General features: G+C 37.5%; 1 protein-coding gene across 1 annotated transcript in view; it reads right to left on the bottom strand.

Annotated features, from left to right (window-relative positions):
- The window catches only part of COL22A1 (collagen type XXII alpha 1 chain), a 567,886-nt gene that overhangs the window by 341,977 nt on the left and 199,899 nt on the right, over positions 1–26,010 (bottom strand). Inside the window, 3 exon segments of the mRNA XM_043991519.1 lie at positions 17,097–17,135; positions 18,084–18,146; positions 25,271–25,306. Of these exon segments, the coding sequence (XP_043847454.1) occupies positions 17,097–17,135; positions 18,084–18,146; positions 25,271–25,306 (138 nt within the window).

Raw genomic sequence — 26,010 nt, 5'->3', positions numbered from 1 at the left:
GTATTGTGGTCTACCTTACCCCCAAAGAAGTTTTCAATGGTCTTCTGCTTTCTCTGCCTACTCATCCTGGCTTACTATTTCTTGGCTTTTACCTCCTTCTTAAAGTGTGGCACTGTTTCCAGGACACACTGTTCAAGCTACAGCATGGCTCGGGGGATGGTTGGGCTTCTTCTCAGTCTGCCTGACCTTGCTTTCATTTGATTTTAAACTCTCCACTGAGGGGTGGAGGGGTGGGAGTGGGGCTGCTTCTCAGCTCCACTCCTGTTCCCAGTTTCAGAGGGTCCCACGTGTTTGGTGGTGGGGGGGGGGCGCAGGTTTTAATTTCACCTGGTGTTAAGGGCTAAAATTCTAGCTAAACTGTCTAAAATATCTAATGAGTGGTCGCCAATAAATTATAAGCTTTAGCAAGAGTTAGACTTTTAAGCATTTATTAAGGAGAATAAGAATTTGGTAAAGAGAGAAAGGCCTGGATTCCTATCTATTAAAGGGAGAGCGCATTTCTAGCTCTCCTCTCCACCAGCGTCCTCAGGAAAGACAGCAAGACCAAGCGCCATTCTCTTCCTTCCTCCTCCCACTAGCCTGCTTCACTTACTGACGCCAAAGAAAAGACTCCTGGTCTTGCCCTCAAAGACCTTCGCTTCATGGGCGGAACTCTTCTACAGTAAGTCTCCAGCAGGTGGCATTATTCCAATCGTTACACTGGCCTGTTCTCAGGTCCGGAGATATTCTCAGGCCTACTTACTAAGCAACCATCCAACAAAGCTTTCTGTGGTGTGATTCTTAGCTTCAGATAATCCTGCTCTCCTGCTCCCCTCCCCTACCTGGGCCTCAGCTGCTCAGGATTTCTTCCTGGTTGCCTGCTGGGGTGGGACAGTAGAATCCTTCCCCCAGTCCACTGGTACCCCTGCACTTAGCCCCACTTCACCCCAGGCCAGCCGTTCAACCTGATTGCATGGTCGGTTCCAGAAGACACTTTTGCTGCAGCCGATTCAGAGGCACTGGGGCAAATTCCTCTGGCTGGTATCTGGTGTGTCAGCCCAATTGCGGGGTTAGGCTTTATTCATGGCCCAGCACAGCCCCCTGAAATCTATCTATAGCTGGAGAAAACTCTCAGCCTATATTTTTGTGTGTTTTTCTGCCTCAAGGATTCTTTTATTGCTTTTTTTGGGGTGATTATGTATCAGGAGCCCTGTGCGTTTAATGTCTTTCCTCTGCCATCTTGGCTCTGCCCCCTGCATGTTGGATTCTTTTTTTTTTTTTTAGTGAGGCAATTGGGGTTAAGTGACTTGCCCAGGGTCACACAGCTAGTAAGTATTAAGTGTCTGAGGCCGGATAACTCGGGTACTCCTGACTCCAGGGCCGGTGCTGTTATCCACTGTGCCACCTAGCTGCCCCCTGCATGTTGGATTCTTAAAGCCCAAATAAACCACTACCTCCTCAAGGAAGCCTACCCAGACCCCTTGGTCACTTTTGCTCATCAGACCTCAGATAGTACTTTATTCCTCTGTAGTCTAAGAGAGTCAGTGTAGTATGGTAGACAGAGGTGTTGAACTTAATATCAGGAAGACCAGAGTTTGCATCCTACTTCAGATAATACTATGGGATACTGGTACGGTTAGTAAGGCTCTTTAAGACCTCCTTTTCCTTAGTCTGTAAAATGAGAATAATAATAATAGTACCTACATTGCAGAGTCATTGGGAGGATAAAATGAGATAAAATATGTAAGGCACTACTATAAACATCAGAATGTTATATGTTAGCTATGATTGTGTATAATTAGCTTTAATGGACCCACCATGTAAAATTCTGTTAGTTTCTTATCCCTCACTTGATTGAGACATCCTTGAAGGTAGAGACCTTATCTTATCTAACTTTTCATCTCCTTTACTGGCTAGAGGCATGCCCTGCATATAGTACTTGCTTAATAAATTTTTCTTGATTTTGATTTGGTCTCTCAGATCCTTGTCAGCTCTGAGATTTATTTTGAATTTTCCCCCCTTTTAAGATTACATTGAAATTATTGAAAACATCCTACACAGGGTGCAGTGGATAAAGTACCAGCCCTGGATTCAGGAGGGCCTGAATTCAAATCTGGCCTCAGGCACTTGACACTTACTAGCTGTGTGACCCTGGGAAAGTCACTTAAACCCCATTGCCCCCCCCACATAAAAATAAACAAAAATAAAAAAATAAAATAGCCCACATTACTGTAAGTCAAGGGGAATACATATCAGGTTAATAATAATAATAATAATAATAATATGACTTCTGTTAGGTATAGTTATCCCAGGATCAAAAACTAATAGGGATGGCCATCAATGTCAACTCTCCTTATTTCTATGTCCATTTGTCAGTCTATGCCCAAACAATCCTGGACAGATAGCTGCCTAGTCCTGTCTTTAAGACTTTCAGAAGTGATGTTAGTTTATTTCTGGGAGCCTGAGTGAAAATGATATATGGAAAATTATTCTAGACATAGGAAACCATCAATTTCACATATACAAAGTGGAGCAGACATGGTTAGACAGTAATTGGTCTGAAAAGATCTAGGGGTTTTAGTGGACCGCAATTTCAATATAAATAATCAGAGCGATATGGCAGCCAAAAAAGCTTACATGATCTTGGTTTGCATTAGAAAGGTTTCCAGGAATAAGGAGGGAAAGAGTTCTTCTCTATTCTTCACTGGTCAGATCACAACTGGAGTATTTTGTTGAATTCTGAGTGCTGTGGTTTGGGAAGCACATTAATGTGCTAGAGTATGATCAAGGGCCAACCAAGATAAACTGGCATCAAAGTTAGAGAGATGGATTCATGTTCTGCCTCTGACATATACTGTTTAAACTTTTAGTGCTCTAGGCAATTCTCTAAGATTGTAAGTTTCACGGCAGGTGGATCTGTATTTGTAGTGGTGGTTTCCTAAACAGGAGCTCACAACATTACTGAAATCGTGGCTACAGGCCACCTCTCTTGTCGTTGCCCCCAAACTATATGGTGTTACATAAATAGGATGGATTATTGAAGTTGGGAGATTATAGAATGCATGCAGTCCTATAAAAGAAATGAGACAGTGAAATAAGCAGAATTAAGAAAACAATATGTAGAATTACAAGAATGTAATCTGAAAGAACAACAACAAAACAAAACTGAAAGTTGTTATTTATAATGACAAATCTTATCCCTGGAGAACTGCTAAGAAAATGTACCTCCCTTCCTTCATTGAAAAGATAGATATGCAGATATCAAATTGATAGAGAGAAAGACAGATAGATGACAATGAATCTAGAGTACAGCATAGACTGCTGTACATAATAGATTGGTTTGATTTTTTTAAAGTTGTTTTTTTCCCCTCATCCTTTTTTGTTATTACAAAGAATAGTTCACGTTATGAGGGAGGAATATATTTAGAAGTTAATGTGATGTTAAACCAAAGGTACTGATAAAGATGAGATAAATTTAAAATCAATCCATCTCTATCCATCCATCTCTCTATCTCTCTCTCATCTATCTTTTATGGATTCCAAATCCTTTATATTTGAGATGAAATATTAAAGTCCAGGGAAAGGTTGAGACCTATCCACAGCTCAGTGAATAAGCAATAGAACAAAAACTCCAACAAAGGTGTTTTGACTATTCAGTTTAAGGTATTTTCCACTATACCATGATGGAAATTGCTACACATTGATATACTAATGTACGTATATATCTATGAATGCTTACGTGCATGTGTGCATGTATGTGGAGTTGATTTTGGTGTTATGTTAGATCCTGTTGTATGAAAAGTTCATACCCGAGTAGTTCTGATACCTACTGTGTGACATCCCTTTCTGACACTTCAGTTTCCTCATCTTTGAAATGACTAGATGAACTCTAAGGTCTATTACAACTCTATCATAATTAATTTATGTTCCCAAGTGTTGTTCAGAATGTAAAAAGTATTTTTGTTACAAATGGTGGTTAGAGTCTATGGTTACTGCAGAAATTCCAATTTAACTTTAATCTTCAACTTTGATTTTTGCTCAACCTATAATATACCTGAGGCAGGGTTCTATGCTAACAAGATTGTAGAACTTAAATCTTCTGTGTAAATATGTTTCAGTGGGAATGTGTGATCAGAATTCAAGCTTGGGATGCCAGGAACAGATTTGATATTAGAAATTAAGGACCTCAGAGATCACAGAGTCCAATCCCTTCCCCTTCTGAGGATGGAGCTCAGGTCTAGAGAGGGAAAGTGATTTAACTAAGGTGACATAGGTATAAAGTAGCCAAAGAGGGATTCAAACCTTGTGTATGTTCTTTCCATCAGAACATGTTAACTTTTTTTACCCTCTCCCCACATCTATTCCAACTGGTCATATAATGGAATAGAAAAAATTCCATTCCATTGTCAGCATCTTACACATATTCTAAGGCCAAGTCTAAAAGCCAATTTTTTCCCAGGGAGCTTTCCTTGAACTCCCCAGTCATAAATGATGACCATTTCTTGCAATGTAAGGACACACCTACCAGATAATTGGAGTGAAAGAACACCACACTGATGCTTTTTCTATGACCTGAGACAGGGGGGATCAGTAGGAGGTATCAATCAGGTTATTGGGGGTTAGGCTTGAAGAAATTCTGGGGTATAAATTAAATGAGAAGTGGAAGGAAGAGGTGAAAGGTAGAAATTAAATGAAAATAATTGGAGGCCGAAATCAATCAAGGTCATATTCAGGAAGAAATTGTTGGAATCACTTTATACACTGAACATCAACATGGTTGTAGAAGAAAGGAAAATTAACTAGAACTCAGCCAACCCAGCTTCCCCTTGTGAACCAAAGTCAGTGGTAAAGGAAGCCCAAGACAATTTGTTTCTCTCAAAATCCCAGTTTCGATTCCCTTAAAAAAAGAGGGTTTTTCATTAGATCCTTTCTAATGCCCCTTCTGGTTCTAAAAGTTCATGTTCTATGTTCTAAGGCTCCAACCCAATGCTTTTTGTTTTTAAGTTTCCTTTCAGCTTTAATATTCTTTATTCTGTAATCCCATGGTTATATTACTAGAATGAACAACTCAAAGAACAAGGGAACGTTTCTTTTAAGCTGCCACCAGTAAGAACCTTGTGAGTGTGTAGCTGACATTTATCAATCCAGAATGGACTGAATTTATTTATTTACTTATCTATTTGTTTATTTATTCATCTATTTATTTTTCTATGTATCTATCTATTTATTTATTTATTTTTGTGGGGGCAAAGAGGGTCAAGTGACTTGCCCAGTGTCACACACCTAGTAAATGTCAAACATCTGAGGGTGGATTTGAACTCAGATCCTCCTGAATTCAGGGCTGGTGCGTTATCTACTGTGCCCCCTAGCTGCCCCAAGAATGGACAGAATTTTTTAAAAAATGAGTAAATGATGGAATCTCTGAACTGGAAAGGGCCTCAGAAGCCATTTAGTTCCTCTTATACCTAAATATGAATTCTCTTACAATCTAGCAGCCCTGCCAATAAATTTGATAATCTAAATTAAATGGATGAATATTTACAAAAATATAAACTGCCCATATTAACAAAAGAGGAAAGAAAATCCTTAAATTAGCCCATATTAGAAAAATAAATTGAACAAGCCATCAATGAACCCCCTAAGAAAAAAATCTCCAGAGCCAGATGGTTTTACAAGTGAATTCTACCAAACGTTTAAAGAACAATTAATTCCAACACTATACAAATTATTTGGAAAAATAGGCAAAGAAGGAATTCTACCAAATTCCTTTTATGCCACAAATATTGTGTTGATACCTAAACCAGGCAAAGTCAAAACAGAAAAAGAAAATTATAGACCAATTTCCCAAATGAATATTGATGCAAAAATCTTAAATATACATTGGCAAGGAGATTACAACAATTCATCAACAGGATAATACTGTAAGACCATATGGGATTTATACCAGGATTGTAGGGCTAGTTCAACATTAGGAAAACTATCAACATAATCAACCACATCAATAACAAAACTACCCCCAAATCATATGATTATCTCAATAGATGCAGAGAAAGCTTTTGTCAAAATACAGGACTCATTCCTATTAAAAACACTAGAGAGGGACAGCTAGGTGGTACAGTGGATAGAACACTGGCCCTGGATTCAGGAGGAACTGAGTTCAAATTCAGCCTCAGACACTTGACACTTACTAGCTGTGTGACACTGGGCAAGTCACTTAACCCCAATTGCCTCATCAAAAAAACCAAAAAACAAATAAAAAACACTAGAGAGCATAGGAATAAGTGGAGTTTTCCTTAAAATAATAAGCAGTATCCACCTAAAACCATCAGCAAACATTATATGTAATGGAGATATGTTAGAGGCTTTCCCAATAAGATCAGGGGTGAAACAGGGATGTCCATTATCACCTCTATTATTTAATATTGTACTAGAAATGTTAGCTTTAGCAATAAGAGAAGAAAAAGGAATTAAAGGAATTAAAATAGGCAAGGAGGAAACATAATTATCACTCTTTGCAGATGATATGATGGTATACTAGAGAATCACCTTAAAAATTTACTTGAAACAATTGACAACTGAAGCAAAGTGGCAGTATATAAAATAAATCCACATAAATCATTAGCATTTCTATACATGACAAACAAAGCTCAGCAGCAAAAGATAGAAACAGAAATTTCATTTAAAGTAAATGCAGACAATATAAAATACTTGGGAGTCTACTTACCAAGACAAACCTAGGAACTCTATGAATACAATTACAAAACAGTTTTCACACAAATAAAATCAGATCTAATTAATTGGAAAAATGTCAATTGTTCATGGATAGGCCAAGCTAATATAATAAAAATGACAATTCTAGCTAAATTAATTTACTTATTCAGTGCCATACCAATCAGACTACCTAAAAATTATTTTATAGAGCTAGAAAAATAATAACAAAATTCATCTGGAAGAACAAAAGGTCAAGAATATCAAGGGAACTAATGAAAAGAAATGAACAGGAAGGTGGGCTAGCCGTACTAAATCTGAAGCTACACTAAAAAGTGCCAGTCATCAAAACTATTTGGTACTGATTAAGAAATAGAGTGGTGGATCAATGGAATAGGGTAGACACAGTAGTAAATTACTATAGTTATCTACTATTTGATAAATCCAAAGACTCTAGCTTCTGGGATAGGAACTCAATATTTGACAAAAACTGCTGGGAAAAGTGGAAGATAGTATGGCAGAAACTAGACATAGACCAACATCTTATACCATATACTAATAAGGTCAAAATGGGTACAGGATTTAGACATAAAGGGTGATATCATAGGTAAATTAGGAGATCTATGGAGTGGAGAACAATTTATGACCAAACAAGAGATAGAGAATATTATGAAATGCAAAATGGATGATTTTGATTATATTAAATTTTTAAAGTTTTTGTACAAACAGAAGCAATGCAGAGAAAATTGGAAGGAAAACAGAAAACTGGGAAACTTTTTTTACAGCCAGTATTTCTGATAAGGGCCTCATTTCTAAAATATATAGGGAACTAAATCAAATTTAAAAGAATGCAAGTTCAATTTCTATTGAGAAATGTCCAAAGGATATGAACAGGTAGTTTTAGATGATGGAATCAAAGCTATCTATTGCCATATTAAAAAATGTTCTAAATCGTTATTGATTAAAGAAATGCAAATTAAAACAACTCTGAGGTAACACCTCACACCTATCAAATTCACTATTTTGACAAAAAAGGAAAATAATAAATGTTGGAAAAGCTGTGGAAAAATTGGAATAATAATGCATTGTTGATGGAATTAGGAACTGATCCAACCACTCTAGAGAGCAATTTGAAACTATGCCCAAAGTGCTATAAACTGTGCATACCCTTTAATCCAGCAATAGCACTATTAGGTATTGCTATTATCCCAAAGAGATCATAAAAAAGGAAAAAAAAACCTCAATGTACAAAAATATTTATAGCTTATCTTTTTATGGTGGCAAAAAATTGGAAATTGAGGGGATGCCCATCAATTGGGGAATGGCTAAACAATTTGTGGTATGTAAATGTAATGGAGTAGTATTGTGATGTAAGAAATGATGAGCAGGCAGATTTCAGAGAATCTGGAAGGACTTACATGAACTGATGCTGAGTGAGATGAGCAGAAGCAAGAGAATTTTGTCCACAGTATCACCAACATTGTGTAATAGTCAACTGTGATACACTTAAATCTTTAAGTAACACAATGATCCAAGATAATTCCAAAGGATTCATGATGGAAAATGCTCTCCACATACAGAAAAAAGAACTGTGGAATCTAGATGCAGATTAAACCATACTGTTTCTATGATTTTTATTTTGGTTTTGGTTTTTGGGTTTTTGAGGTTGTTCCCCTTTGTTCTGATTCTTCTTTCACAACATGACTAATGCAGAAATGTGTTTAATGTGATTGTACATATATAACCTATATCAGGTTGATTGCAGTCTTGGGGAGTGGGGAGGGAAGTGAGAGAGGGAGAAAATTTGGAAATAGAATTCTTATAAAAACAAATGTTGAAAACTATCTCTACATGTAACTAGAAAATAATAAAATACTTTTAGGATAAAAATACTTTAAAAAGCTAGCAGCCCTACCAAATAGTCATACAACTTTTGTTTGAAGACTTCCACTGTCTAAGAATGAACCATTTTCTAAAGCCAAGGAATGGCCTCTAATGTAAGGAAATTCAATAGTTCCCGAGGCAATCCATCTCATATTTCAATAGCTCTCATTACTGAAGAATTTTTCTGTATACTGAGTTTCAATGCATGTCTCTGAAACATTTACCAATTATTTCATGTTATAGCCTGTGGCCCAAAAAATTCCAAATAATAATCCAAATTCCACTTTCTTGCTTTCTTTTTTTGGGGGAAAATTTTCTATCATTTTAAACTTAAACACAAAATGAGTAAAGAAAAACAAAAGAACATTTCCATGTACACAGCAAAACAAGAGGATTTAATTTAAAAGATTAAATTTCCATTTCAAGAAAACCTATATAATAAGTGATACACCGTTTTCAAAGCTATCCAGCTTTTCTTTGCTTCCTTGTAGGTTTTCTTTGCTCTCTACTGTGAATTTTTACTTTTTTTTTTCTGCCTTCTTCCCCAAAGAAGGATATAATTAAATGTAGATAGATGTAGAGATATATATAGAGAGATAGACAGACATAGAGAGATCTATAAACATATAAATATATACACAAATATACTCATACATATATATGTAGACCATACTATACATATTTCCACTTGTAATTTCAAATGATAATACAAATTCAAATTTATGAAGACAACTATTGTGTCCCTTGCAAGACTTTCCTTATTCAAGTTAAACACTCCAATGTCATTTAACCCAATATTCGAAACCCCCACCATCTTTTTGTCCCTCCCCTTGTGAGGTTTAACAACTTGTCTATGTCATTCTTAAAATGTGTTTTCTACAAGTACACATTATACACCAGATGTTATCTAAACAGGACAGAATAAATGACTTCCCCAGTTGGATATATTCTTTCTCTCTTAAGGAGGCCTAAGTTTACATTAGTTTTCTTAGCTACCATATCTCACAGTTGACTTATATAGAACTTTCAGTCTACTAAAACACCTGGCATTATTTCACATAAACAATTGTCAAATCACATACTGAAGCTCTAGTACTTCTTCCATCTTAGAATTTTTTTTTTTTTAACGGGGCAAAGGGGGTTAAGTGACTTGCCCACGGTCACACAGCTAGTAAGTGTCAAGTGTCTGAGGCCGGCTTTGAACTCAGGTCCTCCTGAATCCAGGGCCAGCTCTTTAACCACTGCGCCATCTAGCTGCCCCCCCATCTTAGAATTTTACAGTTTAATTTCTGAACCAAATGGACGAATCATGTTTCTCTATAATGAATTCCATCCCAGTATCCATTGTTTGATCTATTATTTCAACCTGTTAAAATCTTTCCATTGAACAATTTTCTGTGAAAAAAAAAATAAAACCCAAACAATGGAAAGAATGGAAAAAATTGGAGTCAGGGGACCTAGGTCTCAATCTCTCTTGACTTGACTTTTAGGACAGGTCACTTAACTTCTCTGGGTCGCATTTCCTAATGGAAAAATAAGGTGGTGAGATTTAGTAAATTCCAATTTCCATTCAAGCCTGAAATCCACATAAGGGCACAAAACAATAAGAGACATATGGGGACAAAGACTCAGGTCCATGACTTTCAATAAAAGTTTTTCGTTTGTTTGCTTTGTTTTGTTTTCCTACTCTATGCTGCTCCCCAGGATTTCTGAGGACTGTCCTTCAATTAGCCTGAAGCCAAGATATCGAAGTGAGGGAAGAAATGATTTAAGAAAAAACAAGACCCTCAAAGGACTCTGCTGTCCCAGACTTGGGCAAAATCTACTTGAACATTTTTTCTTCAAAAAAGTCATTGGAATATGGTTTTTCACTTGTAAAGCAGAAGCTTAAAAGAAACCTTTCCACAAATTCAGCCTGCTGTTTCTCCTTGAAGCCACCAGAGTTTGGTGTCCCTATCTGACCTCCCTTAGCTTCCAGCCATGAATTGTATGTTTACACCTGCAAAAATGTGTGGAGGAACTGATTCTGAAAAAGCAAACTGGAGTTTTGCCATGAAAGTGATCAAATTGTCCGCACCCTTTGACCCAGAAATCTCATAACCCTGAAAGATCTCATCCCCAAGGAGGCCAGAGATAAATAAATGGTTGGTTGTTGTCCTTCATTCTCTAAGAGGACCAAAATAATATAATTATGTTAGATTAAAGTTACAGTATGTCCGACTGTGGCTGATCAATACAAGCTCTGAATGCTCTACCACAGGTTGGGCACAAATAATCCATCCATTGGTTGATGTCTTTTGACTTGTGCATAAGTTGGATTTAAGTGAGACAGAATTGCATGAAGTCATTGGCCACACTCTCTTTTCCAGAGTCATCACAGTCCAGTGGCAGGACAGTCAAGACATCTGGTGATGGCTCTAGATCCAGTGGATGACCGTGGCATCTTTGATGTCTAACCAAGCTCCAAGAGCTCTGAAGCGCCTGTTTCAGCTGCTTTCATGGTCATTAGAACAAATTATTTTCATTCACCCATTCCACCAGGGGAAGTCTTCACATTCTTGGGAGAGATACCCCCCCAACTCACTGATGGGTTTTAGACTCACTCCTCTGTTACCCTCAACCTGGTTTAGCCTGTCTGCTGAAATGGTTTACTGGGTGTGGCTGCAGTGCATGCTACAATTTCTTAGAGCCACGGGTGAGAGGTAGATCATATAGACACCAAAGATGCAAAACAGCCCTGCAAAGGGCTCAGCAGCCCTCACATCAGAGATACCAGTCTTCCCTGAACACAACCTATATATACCAAATACTTGGGAGAAAGCGTTTTTGAGGAAGAAAAGAACTGGAAGAAAAGATTATACCTATCATCTGGGAAATGATTAAACAATTTGTACTATTAATGAAATTGTAACAATTGGAATAACGCCACCTGCTGGATACTTACTGTAGAAGAGTTCTGCCCATGAAGGGAAGGTCTTTGAGGGCAAGACCAGGAGTCAGGAAGTGACGCGGGCTAGTGGGAGGAGGAAGGAAGAGACTGGCGCTCGGTCTCACTCTCTTTCCTCTGGACTCTGGCGGAGAAGGGAGCTAGAAATGTGCTCTCCCTTTAATAGATAGGAATCTAGGCCTTTCTCTCTCTCTTTATCAAATTCTTATTCTCCTTAATAAATGCTTAAAAGTCTAACTCTTGCTAAAGCTTATAATTTATTGGCGACCACTCATTAGATATTTTAGACAGTTTAGCTAGAATTTTAACCCTTAACAGATGGCTGACCACGAAGAGGAAAGCTAACCCTCAGTCTTCTGATCTTCTGGTTGGGTAAGAAATTTCCCCTCCCTCTCCCTTTAACTGCTAAGTACTGGTGTACTGGCTGTGTTTTCCTTTAAATTTTTTCGAATGGACCTTTTAAACTCCCTAATTATCCTATTTTTGATTTTAGTCTGTTTAACCAGACAAATGGGAGATAAGATCATGTTAATGCTTTGTTTTTGTGGATTTTCTATTTTTCTTTTTATTTTTGTTAAAAGAGCCAGCAACTTACTCACACAAGGAAATATCTCTCCCTCTCCCAACCATGCTTTTTCAGAGAAACCTGAAGAGATTCCCGCAGCTTTTCCCAGTTCTAACACTAATTGTTGCTTTAATTTTGCATGCCTGGAGGCAATGACCCACCCTCTAGAAGCTTTTAATCCCCTAGCACCTGGAGGCAAAGTGGGGGAAGAGGAATCCAGGCCTGAGTTCAAAATCAAGTCTGATTCAAATTGCTCTGGTCCCTCCCCTCCTCTCCAGACCCCACCCTCTACTCCTCCTATGGCCAAGCCCATAGCTTCCCCTGCCTGGGAAGTCCAGAGATCTGATGTGCATGCTCAACTTTTTCTACCTGCATTTGCAGCTTCAGGCTCAGCCCTTCCCCGGCCTGGCTGTGCTTTTGAGACAATCTTAGAAAACCCTTTAAATTCCAGATATGCTCGTTTTGTTCATAATTTTGCTAACCTGCTTTTGTCTTTAATTAGTAATCTTATAAAGCATTTGTATGGTGAAAAGGCTGACAGACAATATAGAGGGGTTAAAGAAGAAAAACTTAAGCTGAATAAGAATGACAACCATCAACATAGTCCAAGACTTGGCTTCTTTTGCCATGGAAGGGTATATATTTTACAGAAATGTAGAAGTAAGCAGCAAGGTATTGATATGAGTATTGGGGATTTTAGATATTGGAATCAAGAGTGTTCTGAATTCACTCAGATTATTGTCAGTTCAGAGGTTACATAGGATTTCTATGCTATTACATATACATTTTGAAATTAATGGTATGGGTTTATTTTCATAGAGATTTTCATGCTTTTGAGATTGTGTCTTATACTTAGTTTCTAAAACAAGGAGAATATTTGTAAAAGTTTTTTATAGTCATGTGATCAAGTTTATATTTCATAATACTCATTAATATTAAGTTCATGCTCATTTAGATTTCCTTAGTTTGAATTTCACTGTCTTTTATTGTTCCATGTGTATTTTCTTCTATACATTTATCTAATTTTTAAAAATTGCAAGATGGTTTTGATTTCATAATACAATGTTAATTCTAGGAGTATTGTGTTCCCATATTCTGAGTTGTTTGTTTTTGCTATTTTTTCTCAACTGATTATTTGATCAAACTCTTTAAAGTATTTCCCTGGCAAATTGGTTGCCATGGCAAGTGTAAATTGATTCTAGAAGTATTATTTTTGATAAGCATATTCCAAAAAAAAAAAAAAAAAGAGGGGAACATTTGTAAAAGTTGTCTTTGAGATTGTGTTGTGCTTTAACTTGTATTCAAATATGTTCTGATTTTTCACAAAAGTAATTGTATACTAAGTAAAAAAAAGGGGTATTATTTGAAATTGTTGCATAATTATATATTGTGTTCTGAGTCAAGATGTATTCACATTTTTTGCAATCATTTATTATCCTCAATTTTAAATCCATATGAGACTTGGATTATGGGAACTTATCATTTAAGACATTAATTGCCTTTATTCTGAGTTATCAGATGCCAGTTGGCCAAGATGCCATCCAATCACAAGAGGAATACATGCAAGAGCAGACACTGAACTGTCACATGAGGGGAGACATGCATGAAGTCAAGGTATGGCCGAGGGAACGGCTTTTGACAAATGTTGAGGTTGGATTCTCTTGGTTTAATATTTTATTCTCTTTTTCCCCACAATATTGTACAGATGGCTGGAAGTATTCATCCCACCCATCTCACTTCTACACCTGGCTTCTATGCTCCCTCCTATATGCCTGATGCCATGGACATCTCAATCCCATGCATCTGATCAAGTCTGACTCAGTTTCCTCCAATATGTTCGGTGCCATGGACATATATTCCATCCACCTATTTTAAGTCTGGCATACTGCATGGACAGTATATACTGCTCAAGTGTGGGAGTGCTCATATCCCATCATTTCTCTGTTCTTTTATGGTAACACCCATAATTATCTCAGGTGTCATGATAAATACACTGTTGAATTTGGCCTTGATACCTGTTACCAATTATATTAGATTTTTTAATTTCTCATAATGGCATGAGGATAATTAGGCAGATGATGCAAAAAGTGATAAAACAAAGATAAAAATTATTTTTATTAATTAATATTGCAGCAATTGTCTTCTCAATTACCCTCCATAAGGGGGGACTATAGTAATATTATAATTTTAAAGAATGGTTCAATTTTTGTTTTATTATATGTTTCATGTGTAACAACTAAGATTCTGAATTCCCTTAGACATGTTTTTGAGAACTTTCATTGTTTGATTTGATTATTGACAAAGCTATTTTAAAGTTGTGTTAAGCTCAATTTTGTAGGAAATTTCCTGGCTGATTACCAGCATCCACACATCAACCCCTGAAAAGACTTCCATTCTACGACTACACCTAGAGGACATCTGAGAAAAGACTTTCAGAGACTTTAAATGAACAGTTTTGATTTGTTGTTTTTGTTGTTTTTTTCTCTTTCTGTTATAATATACACCATCTGTAACATGTATTCTCTGCAGAGGCCCTCCCTTTGCAAGACTAATGTCAAAGCGTCAGTTCATGAGGACAAAAAATCGCCCCTCTGGACAAAACTTTCCTCTCTTCCTTTTCTATATTGTTCACATATTATTAGTTAGCAATAGTTATTATATTCTTTTTACTGTTCCGTCAAGGAAACATTTTGTTTCTTGAGGAACAACAGGGGGGACTGTAACGATTGGAATGACGCCACCTGCTGGATACTTACTGTAGAAGAGTTCTGCCCATGAAGGGAAGGTCTTTGAGGGCAAGACCAGGAGTCAGGAAGTGACGCGGGCTAGTGGGAGGAGGAAGGAAGAGACTGGCGCTCGGTCTCACTCTCTTTCCTCTGGACTCTGGCGGAGAAGGGAGCTAGAAATGCGCTCTCCCTTTAATAGATAGGAATCTAGGCCTTTCTCTCTCTCTTTATCAAATTCTTATTCTCCTTAATAAATGCTTAAAAGTCTAACTCTTGCTAAAGCTTATAATTTATTGGCGACCACTCATTAGATATTTTAGACAGTTTAGCTAGAATTTTAACCCTTAACAAAATGGATCATTAGGTTGTAGATAATGACAAACATGATGAATACATAGAAGAAAAGGGAAGACATATGAACTGATGAAAAGTAAAGTGAGCAGAATCAGAAAAACATTATACATGACTCTAACAATGTAACTGGAAAGAGCCACAATCACAAAACAATTGAAACTGAATTCTACGAAACTCAATTAACTGATCTTGGCCCTAAGAAGAAATACAAGAAAGCATCATCTCTTGGTTCTTTGCAGAGGTGGTGGACTGTGGGTGTGGAGCACTTCATATACAATGTCAAGATATTTTGTATATTTTTTAAATTTTGCTAAACTGTTTTGCTTCCCTTTTTAAATTCTCTTTAAAGGGATGGCTTTCTGGGGAAAATAGATGATATGAAAACAAAAGCCACAAATGAAATTTATTTTTATAAATATTTTTATAAAATTTATTATATTTTTTATTTATTATCAAATCAGACAATATCTGTAAAGCTATTTACAAAGTGCCTGGCACATTGTAGGTGCCTAATAAATGCTTTCCTCCTTCTTTTAAAAAGGCATGGATGGGGGCAGCTAAGCGGTGCAGTGGATAAAGTACTGGCCTTGGATTCAGGAGCACCTGAATTCAAGTCCAGCCTCAGAAATTTAACACGTAACTAGCTGTGTGACCCTGGGCAAGTCACTTAACCCTCATTGCCCTGCCAAAAAACAAAAACAAAACCAAAACCAAACAAAACAAAATGCATGGATGAATGATTGTCTATGCTTGTATTACCGTGTATTTGTTTTTATAAGGGTTTGTGAGTACATGTATATGCCAAGAAGGATGATGCTGACTTTAGTTACCTTTTCAAACTTATCTCACAATGTTTCTAAAGACCAATCTCTGACCCTCCCCATCCCCCATTCTTGAACTCCTATTGCTTATGCTGTCCCTCATGCTTGGAAAGATTTCCATTCCTTAGCTCTTCCTCTAGAAATCCCTTTCCTGTTTTCCATCAAGTGTCAGCCTAGGTGAGAACTTTTCCATTAAGCCTTTCTGATCCACCTTAGCTCAGTGTGACCCCACCTTTCTCAGGTCTTTTGGACCACTGTGCTTAACGTCTCTGAAGCACTTATGTTCTGGTTTGCATTATAGCTGTTCATGTGCAGACTTGATCCATCTCCTCCCTTATCCCTATTATACATCCCTCTGAAAAAAGAGATTATGTTATTTTTTTTTTGTATCTCTGGTGCTAATAGGGCCTGACTAAGAGCTCATACTTAATCAATTTTTGTTTGTTATTGAATTGGAGTTTTTAGTGAATAGGCTCTCGCTTACTTAATAAATCTTTAAAGACTGGAATTTTATGGTGGTTAATGCTCTGGAACTAAAAAACAATAAAAGAGGATTCTAGGGTCCTTTAAGTTTAATTTTCATTTTCTGCTCTTAAGGCAGTGCTTAATTAGAGACATTTTTGACTTGATTTGCCATGTAGTATCTGTCAGCTCAAAATGATTCATTTCAGTTGCTTTATCTTCTGCCCTTCCATAACCCTGTCCCATGGTCTACACAGATATGCAAAAGAGAGAATGACCAAGGGGATAGGATACTTGAAAAGTGAATGACTCCTTGACTTCAAGCCATGGTGCTAACTTGCATATTGGTTCTCTCTGCCTTTCTTCCAACTCTTAGAAAAGTTCGAAAGCTCTTAGAATCAGGGAGGAAGAAGTACCAATAATGGTTCAACACTTGGAAAATAGTCTCTTTTGAATGTCCCTACTAGAAAATACTAGTAAACTAAATAAAACTAATAAGTAAATAAATAAGTAAACTAAGATAAATAAAGTAAACAAATAAACTAATAAAACTATAATTAGTGATGTCTGATGGTCAAAACACACTCCCCTTGCCATGTTTTCCAGTCACCTTCCAAGGCCCTCAGTGCAGTGTGAAGCAGAAATCATACCTTTTCACCTTTTTCTCCTTTGAAAAATGTTCCCTGACCCTAGGAAAGAAAAAAAAAGCCAAAAAAATGGAGAGACAATTTTAATTTATAGCACATCACTGCCCTCATAGCAAAATTACCATTCATCTTAGAATATCTGAGAATTTTGAAATTATTGCATATATTCCTATCTCGCTCAGTTAATTACTCTACAATAGAGAATCATTAGGTTAGTCTTTCTAGTAATCCCCAGTATATGTCGTGCTTATGTCAAAATCTTCTATATTCCAGAACCTACTAAACCTTTTCAGCTTGATCCATCCCTTTTCCTTAACTTCAGTAAGACCAGTCTCTTGACTATCTTCCACAAATCATTCCTGCCTTTGATGACACTTTCTTCCTGCCACTGTCCTCTTCTCTGTAATGATCATAATCTTACCAGTCCTTTAAGTCCCCTCTCATTCAGAAAGACCTTTCTGACCATTCTAGCCCCACCATAAAGCCTCTCCCTTCTAACCTCCTAAAGCACTTAGCGCCTGGAGCATATACTCTATTATTCAATAATAGACTCTCTTGGATCATCTTTGATTGACAGTGCCTTAGCTAGAATAACTTAAGAAGTGTAATAATAATACTTATTTTAATTATACATGTTGTTTTAGGAAATGTTTGGTTCTATAGTTATATAGCAAACATTTGGTGCTGATTGTACCTTAGCTTATATAGTATATGTGTTTATGCATATCTTTTATCCTTGGACTGAATCTCAAGCTTTCTGACCCTTAACCCTTTAGCAAAGAGCTCATTGCCCTTCTTAAGAAATATAAGTGGATTGGATCTCATCAGAGAATTTACCTTCCTTTCCAGGAATAGATGTCCATACTTACAATGTAAGTCTCTTAAGGATAAAAGCAGTTTCATTTCTGTTTTTGCATCCCCAGCAACTAACATAGTGACTGGAAAATAGCAGCACTTAACAAATGCTTATCGATTGATTGATTTACTTACCGAATCACCTTTCTCTCCTTTGGGCCCAGGGACTCCGCTCTGTCCTCGAGCCCCTATTTCTCCCTTAAAATTTTCAAAGAGAAAAGCAGCAGGTTAGGCAGATAATAAGTTAGTGTGTATATCAAAGTTTTATTTTTTAAATCCACCCTAAAGCAGTAGTAACATCACTGTCTTCCCTTCTTCCCCACCTTCCTCCCTCTCTCCCTCCTATCTCTCTCTCTATATAGTTATAGATAGATATATAGATGTATATATGTATATACATTTTTTGTTTCTTCACTTCTCCTTTCCTATATATCACCAACTACCTCTTAGACTTTTAGAACTGTATGTCTCATTTTTGTTATCATAGATATATAGATTCCAATTGCAATCCTTTTGATCAGGAAATAATACAAAAACAAACAAACACAAACACACACACACACTAATTTAAGGAAGCTGTTTTAAACTATTTAATTACAATGACTAAGCTTGATCTTAGAGGAGAGTTGAAAAAAATTCACTTCCCTCCTTTCATTACAGAGATAGTAAGACTACAAATGAGAATTATTGCATTGACTATAAGATGTGGTTGATACATTTTGCTGATATTTCTATTCTCTTTCCTTTTTTAATCCTTGTTATAAGAGTGAGAAAGAGGAATACAGAAGTAAAATAGAACCTAGCAGAAGCAGTGAAATATAATGGAACCTTACTTATGAAGATCATAATAATTGCTCACAACCCTTTGGAGCTGGGAATATTATTCCCATTTTGGAAGAAAAGAGGATCAGATTAGTGAAGCAATTTGCCCAAGATAAAATAGCTAGTTAACTGTCAGAGCCAGAATTCAAACCCAGGTCTCATAACACCAGTTCACAGGAACTTAGGCTATAGACCTTAAAAATGAATTAAATTAATTCCAGAATTTGACAGATGATATAATTGAGGACTGCTAATCCTGTGGCAACTAGGTGGTACAGTGCATAGAGCACCAGGCCTGGAGTAAGGAAGACCTAAGTTCCAATCCAGACTCAGATACTAAGCTCCATGAGTTTAGGAAAGTCATATAAGATCTGTTTACCTCAATTTCCTCAACTTTTAAACAGGAATAATAATGGCACCAACTCTCATGGTTACTGAGAGGATCAAATGACATGGTCTCTGTAATGTGCCTAGCATAGTGCCTGCCACATATTGTGCTGTATAAATATTAGTTGTTGTTATTATTTACTGAGAGCCAGAATTCCAAGCCACTCAGTCTTCAGGCTCCAAACTCAATTCTGTTCCTACCATGCCATGTCGGGACTGTCTTTTATATCATACCTTACTGCTCCTCAAGTAATTAATGCACTGTAACTACTTGAAAATCCCCAAATCCAGAAAGATCCTATTCCCAGATGTTTATTTCTAGCCACATTAATTATCATGAAGGCATTTTTAGCATGGTAGACATTCACAGAGTCCTTCTGATTTCATCCTCCAAACACTGCTGGGAAGTAGGCAGGGCAGGATTGTGTAGGCATTTTTATTTACACACAAGGAAACTGTCAAGGAGCTGAAGTGATTTATCCAAAGTCACTGAGTTAGTTTAGCTGAACCTTATATGCAGTTCTCTACACCTTGCTGGTCCTGAGTTTTTTCAGGTCCAGATGTTTTCTGAGGTCACTTCCATCTCTCACTCTATCATTCTGACCTATTTGATCCTGTGGTCCTGAACCAGAATTAGAGTCAATCTATTTTTCCAGTATTTTTGAGAGTTCATTGTTGAATAATTTCAAAGACAGAAAGAACAAGGGGAAGAAAGCAGCAATATGTTACCAATCATGACTTGTGCATCAGCAATGATATAAAAGACTCTGCCAAGGACATAGTTAAGTATGAAAAGTGGTGGGCTGCCCATCTAGCTATAATGAAGCATAGCTCAATATAGCATTGGAATCAATGAATTATTCAAAAAAAAGCAAACAAAAACAGAAGGAGGCTCCCAGCACACTGGGTCAATCCTTTCTGGAGGACACGTGGATATAGAGCTCTCCTGCTTGTTCTTTCAAGACTGCAGGCCTTTGCACTACAATGCAATCCCTCCTTACCTCCTTCTTATAGAATCGCTCTCTTCTTTCACACATGGTTCAAGAGCCATCTTCTGCATGAGGCCTTTCCTGATCTCCCCAACTAACTACATTTAATCACTATAATGCATACATGTGAGTATATATATGTATGTATATATATATATATATATATATATATACACACATACACACGCACACGCACATATATATGTGTGTGTGTGTGTGCATGTATATATATATATGCACATGCATATATGTATACTTGTTTAGAACATAAGGAACAGTTAGGTATTACAATGGATAGTGCTGTGCCTAGAATCAGGCATTCATCTTCCTATGTTCAAATCTGGTCTCAGACACTTAACCAGCTGTGATCCTGAGCAAGTCACTGCACTGTGTTTGCCTCAGTTTCATTATATGTAAAATGAGCTGGAGAAGGAAATTACAAACCACTCTAGTATCTTTTCCAAGAAAACTCCAAATGGGGTCACAAAGAGTCAGACACAACTGAAATGAATGAAAAACAACAAATAGCATGTAAGCCCCTTGTGAGGAAGAATTGTTTCATTCTGTGTACTTGTATCTCAATCACCAATTTCTTTTCCTGGCACATAGTAATCATTTAATAAATACCCATTGATTTATTGATTGACAGTTCTCTGACCATGGTCAAATATCTCCCCTCACCAGGTCTCAGTTTCTTTGTCATACAAAATGAAAGGGTTGGACCTTTGGTAACCTTTATACTTCTAAGATTCTGTGGTTCCATATCTGTGGTTCAATAAAAAAAAGTGGTTATTTGGCTGCTTTACCAACTAACTGGGTTTGCCACCCATTTACTTGTTAATAAGACCACAGATTGCACATCAGAGGAGCCAAAGACAGGCTGGAATGAGATGGCATTCTTTAGCCAAATGACTAAATCCACATTCCTATTTTGTTTCTATCATTTTAAATTTTTCTTCCCTTTGATTTTTGGGGGGTTTTGGTGCTTATTTATCCTTTTTCCTACTAACCCACAGAAATCCTATGACCATTACATAAACAGCCACTGTTTCATGCAACCACATTCTATTTATAGGCCCATAAAACCCCCAAACATTTTCTCCTGGCAGCCAAGAAACTGTAAGGTCACAGCCTAGAGAACATTCTGTGAAGCAGAGATGTCTCTTCTCCTCCTAGAATCAACATTACCCGATAACCTTGCTCTTGCTACATTCCATCAGGGAACAGAGACAATTCAGCATAAGGCTAACACAGGTGACATCCAGCTGAATGAGTTTTACAGCTGACAGAGATGATGGACACTACTCTGTACCTGAAGAGTGAGTGAGTGTGTGTGTGTGTGTGTGTGTGTGTGCATGACAGAAGAAAGAAGAGAAATGGACAGAAAGGAGAGAAGGAGGGATGAATGGGGGACAAGAGGGGAGGAAATGTAGGGTAAAGGAGAGGGGAGAGAAAGGGATAAAGGAATAAGGATGGGAAAGGAGACAAAAAGAGACAGAGGCAAAGAGACAGAGAGAGAGAATTGTAGGATGTCAGAAAGAAAAGGAGGGGCTACAGGCTAGAGGAAGGAAAGAGTGAAGAGAGAAAGGTAAAGGAGAAACAGAAAAGGGAGAAATATAGTAGGAGGAAGGAAAAGGGGAAGTAAATGTAGGTGAGAGAAGTGAACTGGAGTAGATAGGAGGAAGGAAGCAAAGAAAGAAATAAACATTTATTAAGCACCTACTATGTGCCATGTACTGTGCTAAGCACTTTACGATTATTATCTCATTTCATCCATTTTACAGAAAAGGAAACTGAGATGGGCAGAGGTTGAATGACCTCTAGGATCACACAGACAGTATCTGAAGCCAGATTTGAGATCTTCTGAAATCAGGTCTTCCTGAATCCAGGCCCAGAACTCTATCCACTGTCTTATGAACTATCTAAAAGTAGCAAGAGGAGGAGATAGGAAGAAAAGTATGGAGAGACTCAGGGAAGATAGAGACAAACATAAATTAAATATGAAGCCGGATGCTTCTTAGACATTCCATGAAAATAAAGCATTCCAAAGACATTTAAATCCTCATACCTTGTTACATTTAACATAGAATTAGAATTGGATTATTAGTCAAGAATTCTTGTCCTGGCTCTAACATTAATCAACTATATGCTCTCAAAAAGGTTATTCCACTTCTGTGGTTGTCAGTTTTCCCATTTATAAAATGGGAAGAAGAAACAAGACAAAACAAAAGAAACCCTGCTACCTGCATAGTAACCTCAAAATTAGCATGAGTAATGGTATCACATACAGCTTCCAATTTCTCAATGGTAGAATTAGCACAACAATAACAATGACAACAAACTGCCACCTCCGTAATAATCTCGCAATTATGAGGGCAGCCATCTTTTCACATGTACTATCTTATTTGGTCTTTACAATGACCTTTTGAAAAGGGAAGGGATGTTTGTTTGGTTTTGGTTTTTGTCCATTTTGCAGGTAAGAAAACTGGAGCCCAATAGGTGAAATAAGTTGTTCAGAGCCATACAGGTAATGAATGTTAGCACTAAGACATTAACCTCAGAAGGTTTTGTTGAGAACCAAGTAAAATAATGTAGGTTAAAAGATTATTCATAGTGAAGCACTACAAATGTTAAGAGTAATTTATTATTTTTATGCTTATTTTTTATGATATATGATTACAATAGTGTAAGGAACTCCTGCTAGGATCTTTCTTCTATAAATACTGTCCAAGTAAATAGTAACTATAATCTGTAATTACATTCTGATTTTATTTGTGATGTAATTTAACTACTTGGTGACTTAAGATGTTTAGAGTTGCCTAGGAAATGGAGAGTTACTTAGTCACACAGTCAGCATGTCAGAGGCAGGCCTTGAACCTAGATCTTCCTGACCCTGAGGCTGGCTCTTTATCCCTATCTTAGCTATGTCTCATTATTATCATTATCACCATCATATCATATTATATTATTATCATGTTATTGTTAAAAACAAGTCAGGGGGCAGCTAGGTGGCACAGTGGATAAAGCACTGGCCCTGGATTCAGGAGTACCTGAATTCAAATCTGGCCTTGGACACTTGACACTTACTAGCTGTGTGGCCCTGGGCAAGTCACTTAACCCTCATTGCCCAGAAAAAAAGAAACAAAGTCAGGAGACCTGATTTATTTATTTATTTATTTATTTGTTTGTTTATTTTGTGGGGCAATGAGGGTTAAATGACTTGCCCAGGCTCTTACAGCTAGTAAGTGTCAAGTGTATGAGGGCAGATTTGAATTCAGGTCCTCCTGAATCCAGGGCCGCTGCTTTATCCACTGTGCCACCTAACTGCCCCCCAGGAGACCTGATTTTTAAATAAGTACATTAGGATGATGCTGTGAAGGACAGATAAGAGAGGATAGAGGAGAGTCGAAGAAGGGGTATGGTATAGTAGTAGAGCAGTGGATAGAGCACTGGGCCTGGAGTCAGGAAGACCTAAGTTCAAATCTGGCCTCAGACACTTACTAGCTCTGTGACTCTGGGCGAGTCACTTAACCCTGTTTGCCTGTTTCCTCAGCTGTAAAATGAGCCAGAGAAGGAACTGGCAAACCACTCCAATATCTTTGTCAAGAAAACCCCAAATGGGGTCACAAAGAATCGGACAAGACTGAAATGACTAAATAACACCAACAAATGGTACAGTAGAAAAAGCTTTGGACTTAGAATGAAGATATCTGGGTACAAGTCAAGGCTCTGTTATTAATAAACCCTTTGACCTTCAGCAAATTGCTTCTCTTCTCTGGGCTTCTGATTCTTCATCTGTAAAATGAAAAGGTCTGACTAGATGATCTCTATGAAAATCAGGGAGCCGGGTGGATATCAAAGGTCTCTTTCAGTTCTAATAATCTACGAATCCAAATTTCTGTGTGTGAATAACGGGGGTTGTTGGACTGACTATATGTGTGACTGGAGACTCAATAAAGAGAGGATCAGAGGCAGATGCCCCTTGCTTTATAGAAATGACTTATCCCTGAAACTTGCTTCTAAAAGGAATGTCACTAAACTGAATGATGTTTGATATGTCCTAGGAACATTCAGCTTTGAAAAGAATTCTCAGGGCAGCTAGGTGGTACAGTGGATAAAGCACTGGCCCTGGATTCAGAAGGACCTGAGTTCAAATCCAGCCTCAGACACTCAACACTAGCTGTGTGACCCTGGGCAAGTCACTCAACCCCCATTGCCTTGTAAAAAAATAATTTTTTTTTTGGGGGGGGCGGCTAGATAGCACAGTGGATAAAGCAACGGCCCTGGATTCAGGAGTACCTGAGTTCAAATCCGTCCTCAGACACTTGACACTTACTAGCTGTGTGACCCTGGGCAAGTCACTTAACCCCCATTGCCCCGCAAAAAAAAAAAAAAAAAATTTTTTAAAAAAGGAAAATAACTCTCTAGGCTCAACTAAATGACCATGTAGTCCCCTCAAATGCTAATGAAAATCTCCAAAAGACTATGACCATGAAGCACATAAGGATTCAGGGATGGTTAGAAGAGGCATGATGACGACAACCCAAAAAGAATTAGAACATTGCCAGGTCCAATCCAGCTGACCAAGCATTCATTGCTCAAGCAGCTACCACGTGCAAGGGAAGCACTGTGTTAGGCAGTGAGAACACAAAGAAAACAGACAGACCTTATTCTCAAGGAGCTGGTAGGGGTAGGATGGTATACAACATATAAACAGATAAATGGAAATTTGAGGAGGAAGGGGAAAAGCTGTAACAGAGAAGGCTTCCCCTAAGTATTCCTCGAAGAAAGGACAGGATTTTAAGGGGTGGGGGTGAGAAAAGGCTACATTCAAGCCACAAGGGATAGACTGAGCAAAAAATATAGAGACGAGAGATGGAATGCTAAATTTTGGAAAAAAAACAAGTAATCTGGTTTGGCTTGAGAGCAGACTGAGGGAGGGAACAGGGGGAGGGTGATGTAAAATAAGTCCAGAGAGGTAGGCTGGAGGAAAATTGCAAATGTGAAGCTCAAGATTCAGTATTTTAGTCTAAAGGCAATAGAGAAACACTTAGGAAAGAAGTAGGGAGATGATATAATCAGGTCTCAAGTATCTAAAGAAGAAAAGATTGCATAGATACTGACCTTGAGACCTCGTGGTCCCTCGATGCCCCTCTCACCCTATAGGAACAAAGACAAAGGTATCATTTAGGTTAATTTCTCATTATTCCCTTTCACTCAATGCTAGCTTTTCTAGCATCCAATACACAATTAAACCCAAATGTAGGTAAACCTACAGTAAGAGGAGTTGGTGATGCTAGGTGGACACTTCTCAGAAGGTATAACCCAATTTCAAGTTATGCCTGAACAGTACTATGCTAATTACATTTGTAAATGTTCCCCTCCTTCCTTTTTGGCGTAAGAGATATGATCATATCTAGCATGTTACACACAGGAGGAGTTCAATGAGTGAATATTGGAGATAGTTACTAAACACATGACATGTAGGTTTGTATCATTTTTCTTAACTGAATTGTCATCCAATCAGTTCCAAATGGGTAAACAATTTGGTGCACATGGACAGACTCCTTGGTCTTAGAAAAAAAGGGAGAATTGTTTTTTAATTGCTTAAGGGGCAAACGTGGATATCGTAGAAGTGAAACCAAGAGAAATATAGAAATGATTTTCAGTCCTTGATTACATTCAAAATGCTGTCAGGTGTTCTGGTATCTCCCAAAATGTTGAGTTGAATGAGGTAGATCTTAAGTGATCACTAAGCACTGGTGAAACTGACATTGCTTTCTATATTTGGATTTCAGTCATGTTCCTGAGGTCCCAAACTACTGGTTGTGTGGTCCTTTTGCACCTATACTTACTTTTATCTA

Source organism: Dromiciops gliroides, chromosome 1, assembly GCF_019393635.1.
Source record: "Dromiciops gliroides isolate mDroGli1 chromosome 1, mDroGli1.pri, whole genome shotgun sequence".
Lineage (NCBI taxonomy): Eukaryota > Metazoa > Chordata > Mammalia > Microbiotheria > Microbiotheriidae > Dromiciops > Dromiciops gliroides.
The sequence above is the reverse complement of the archived record's forward strand: the minus strand, read 5'-3'. Positions and strand labels throughout refer to the sequence as shown.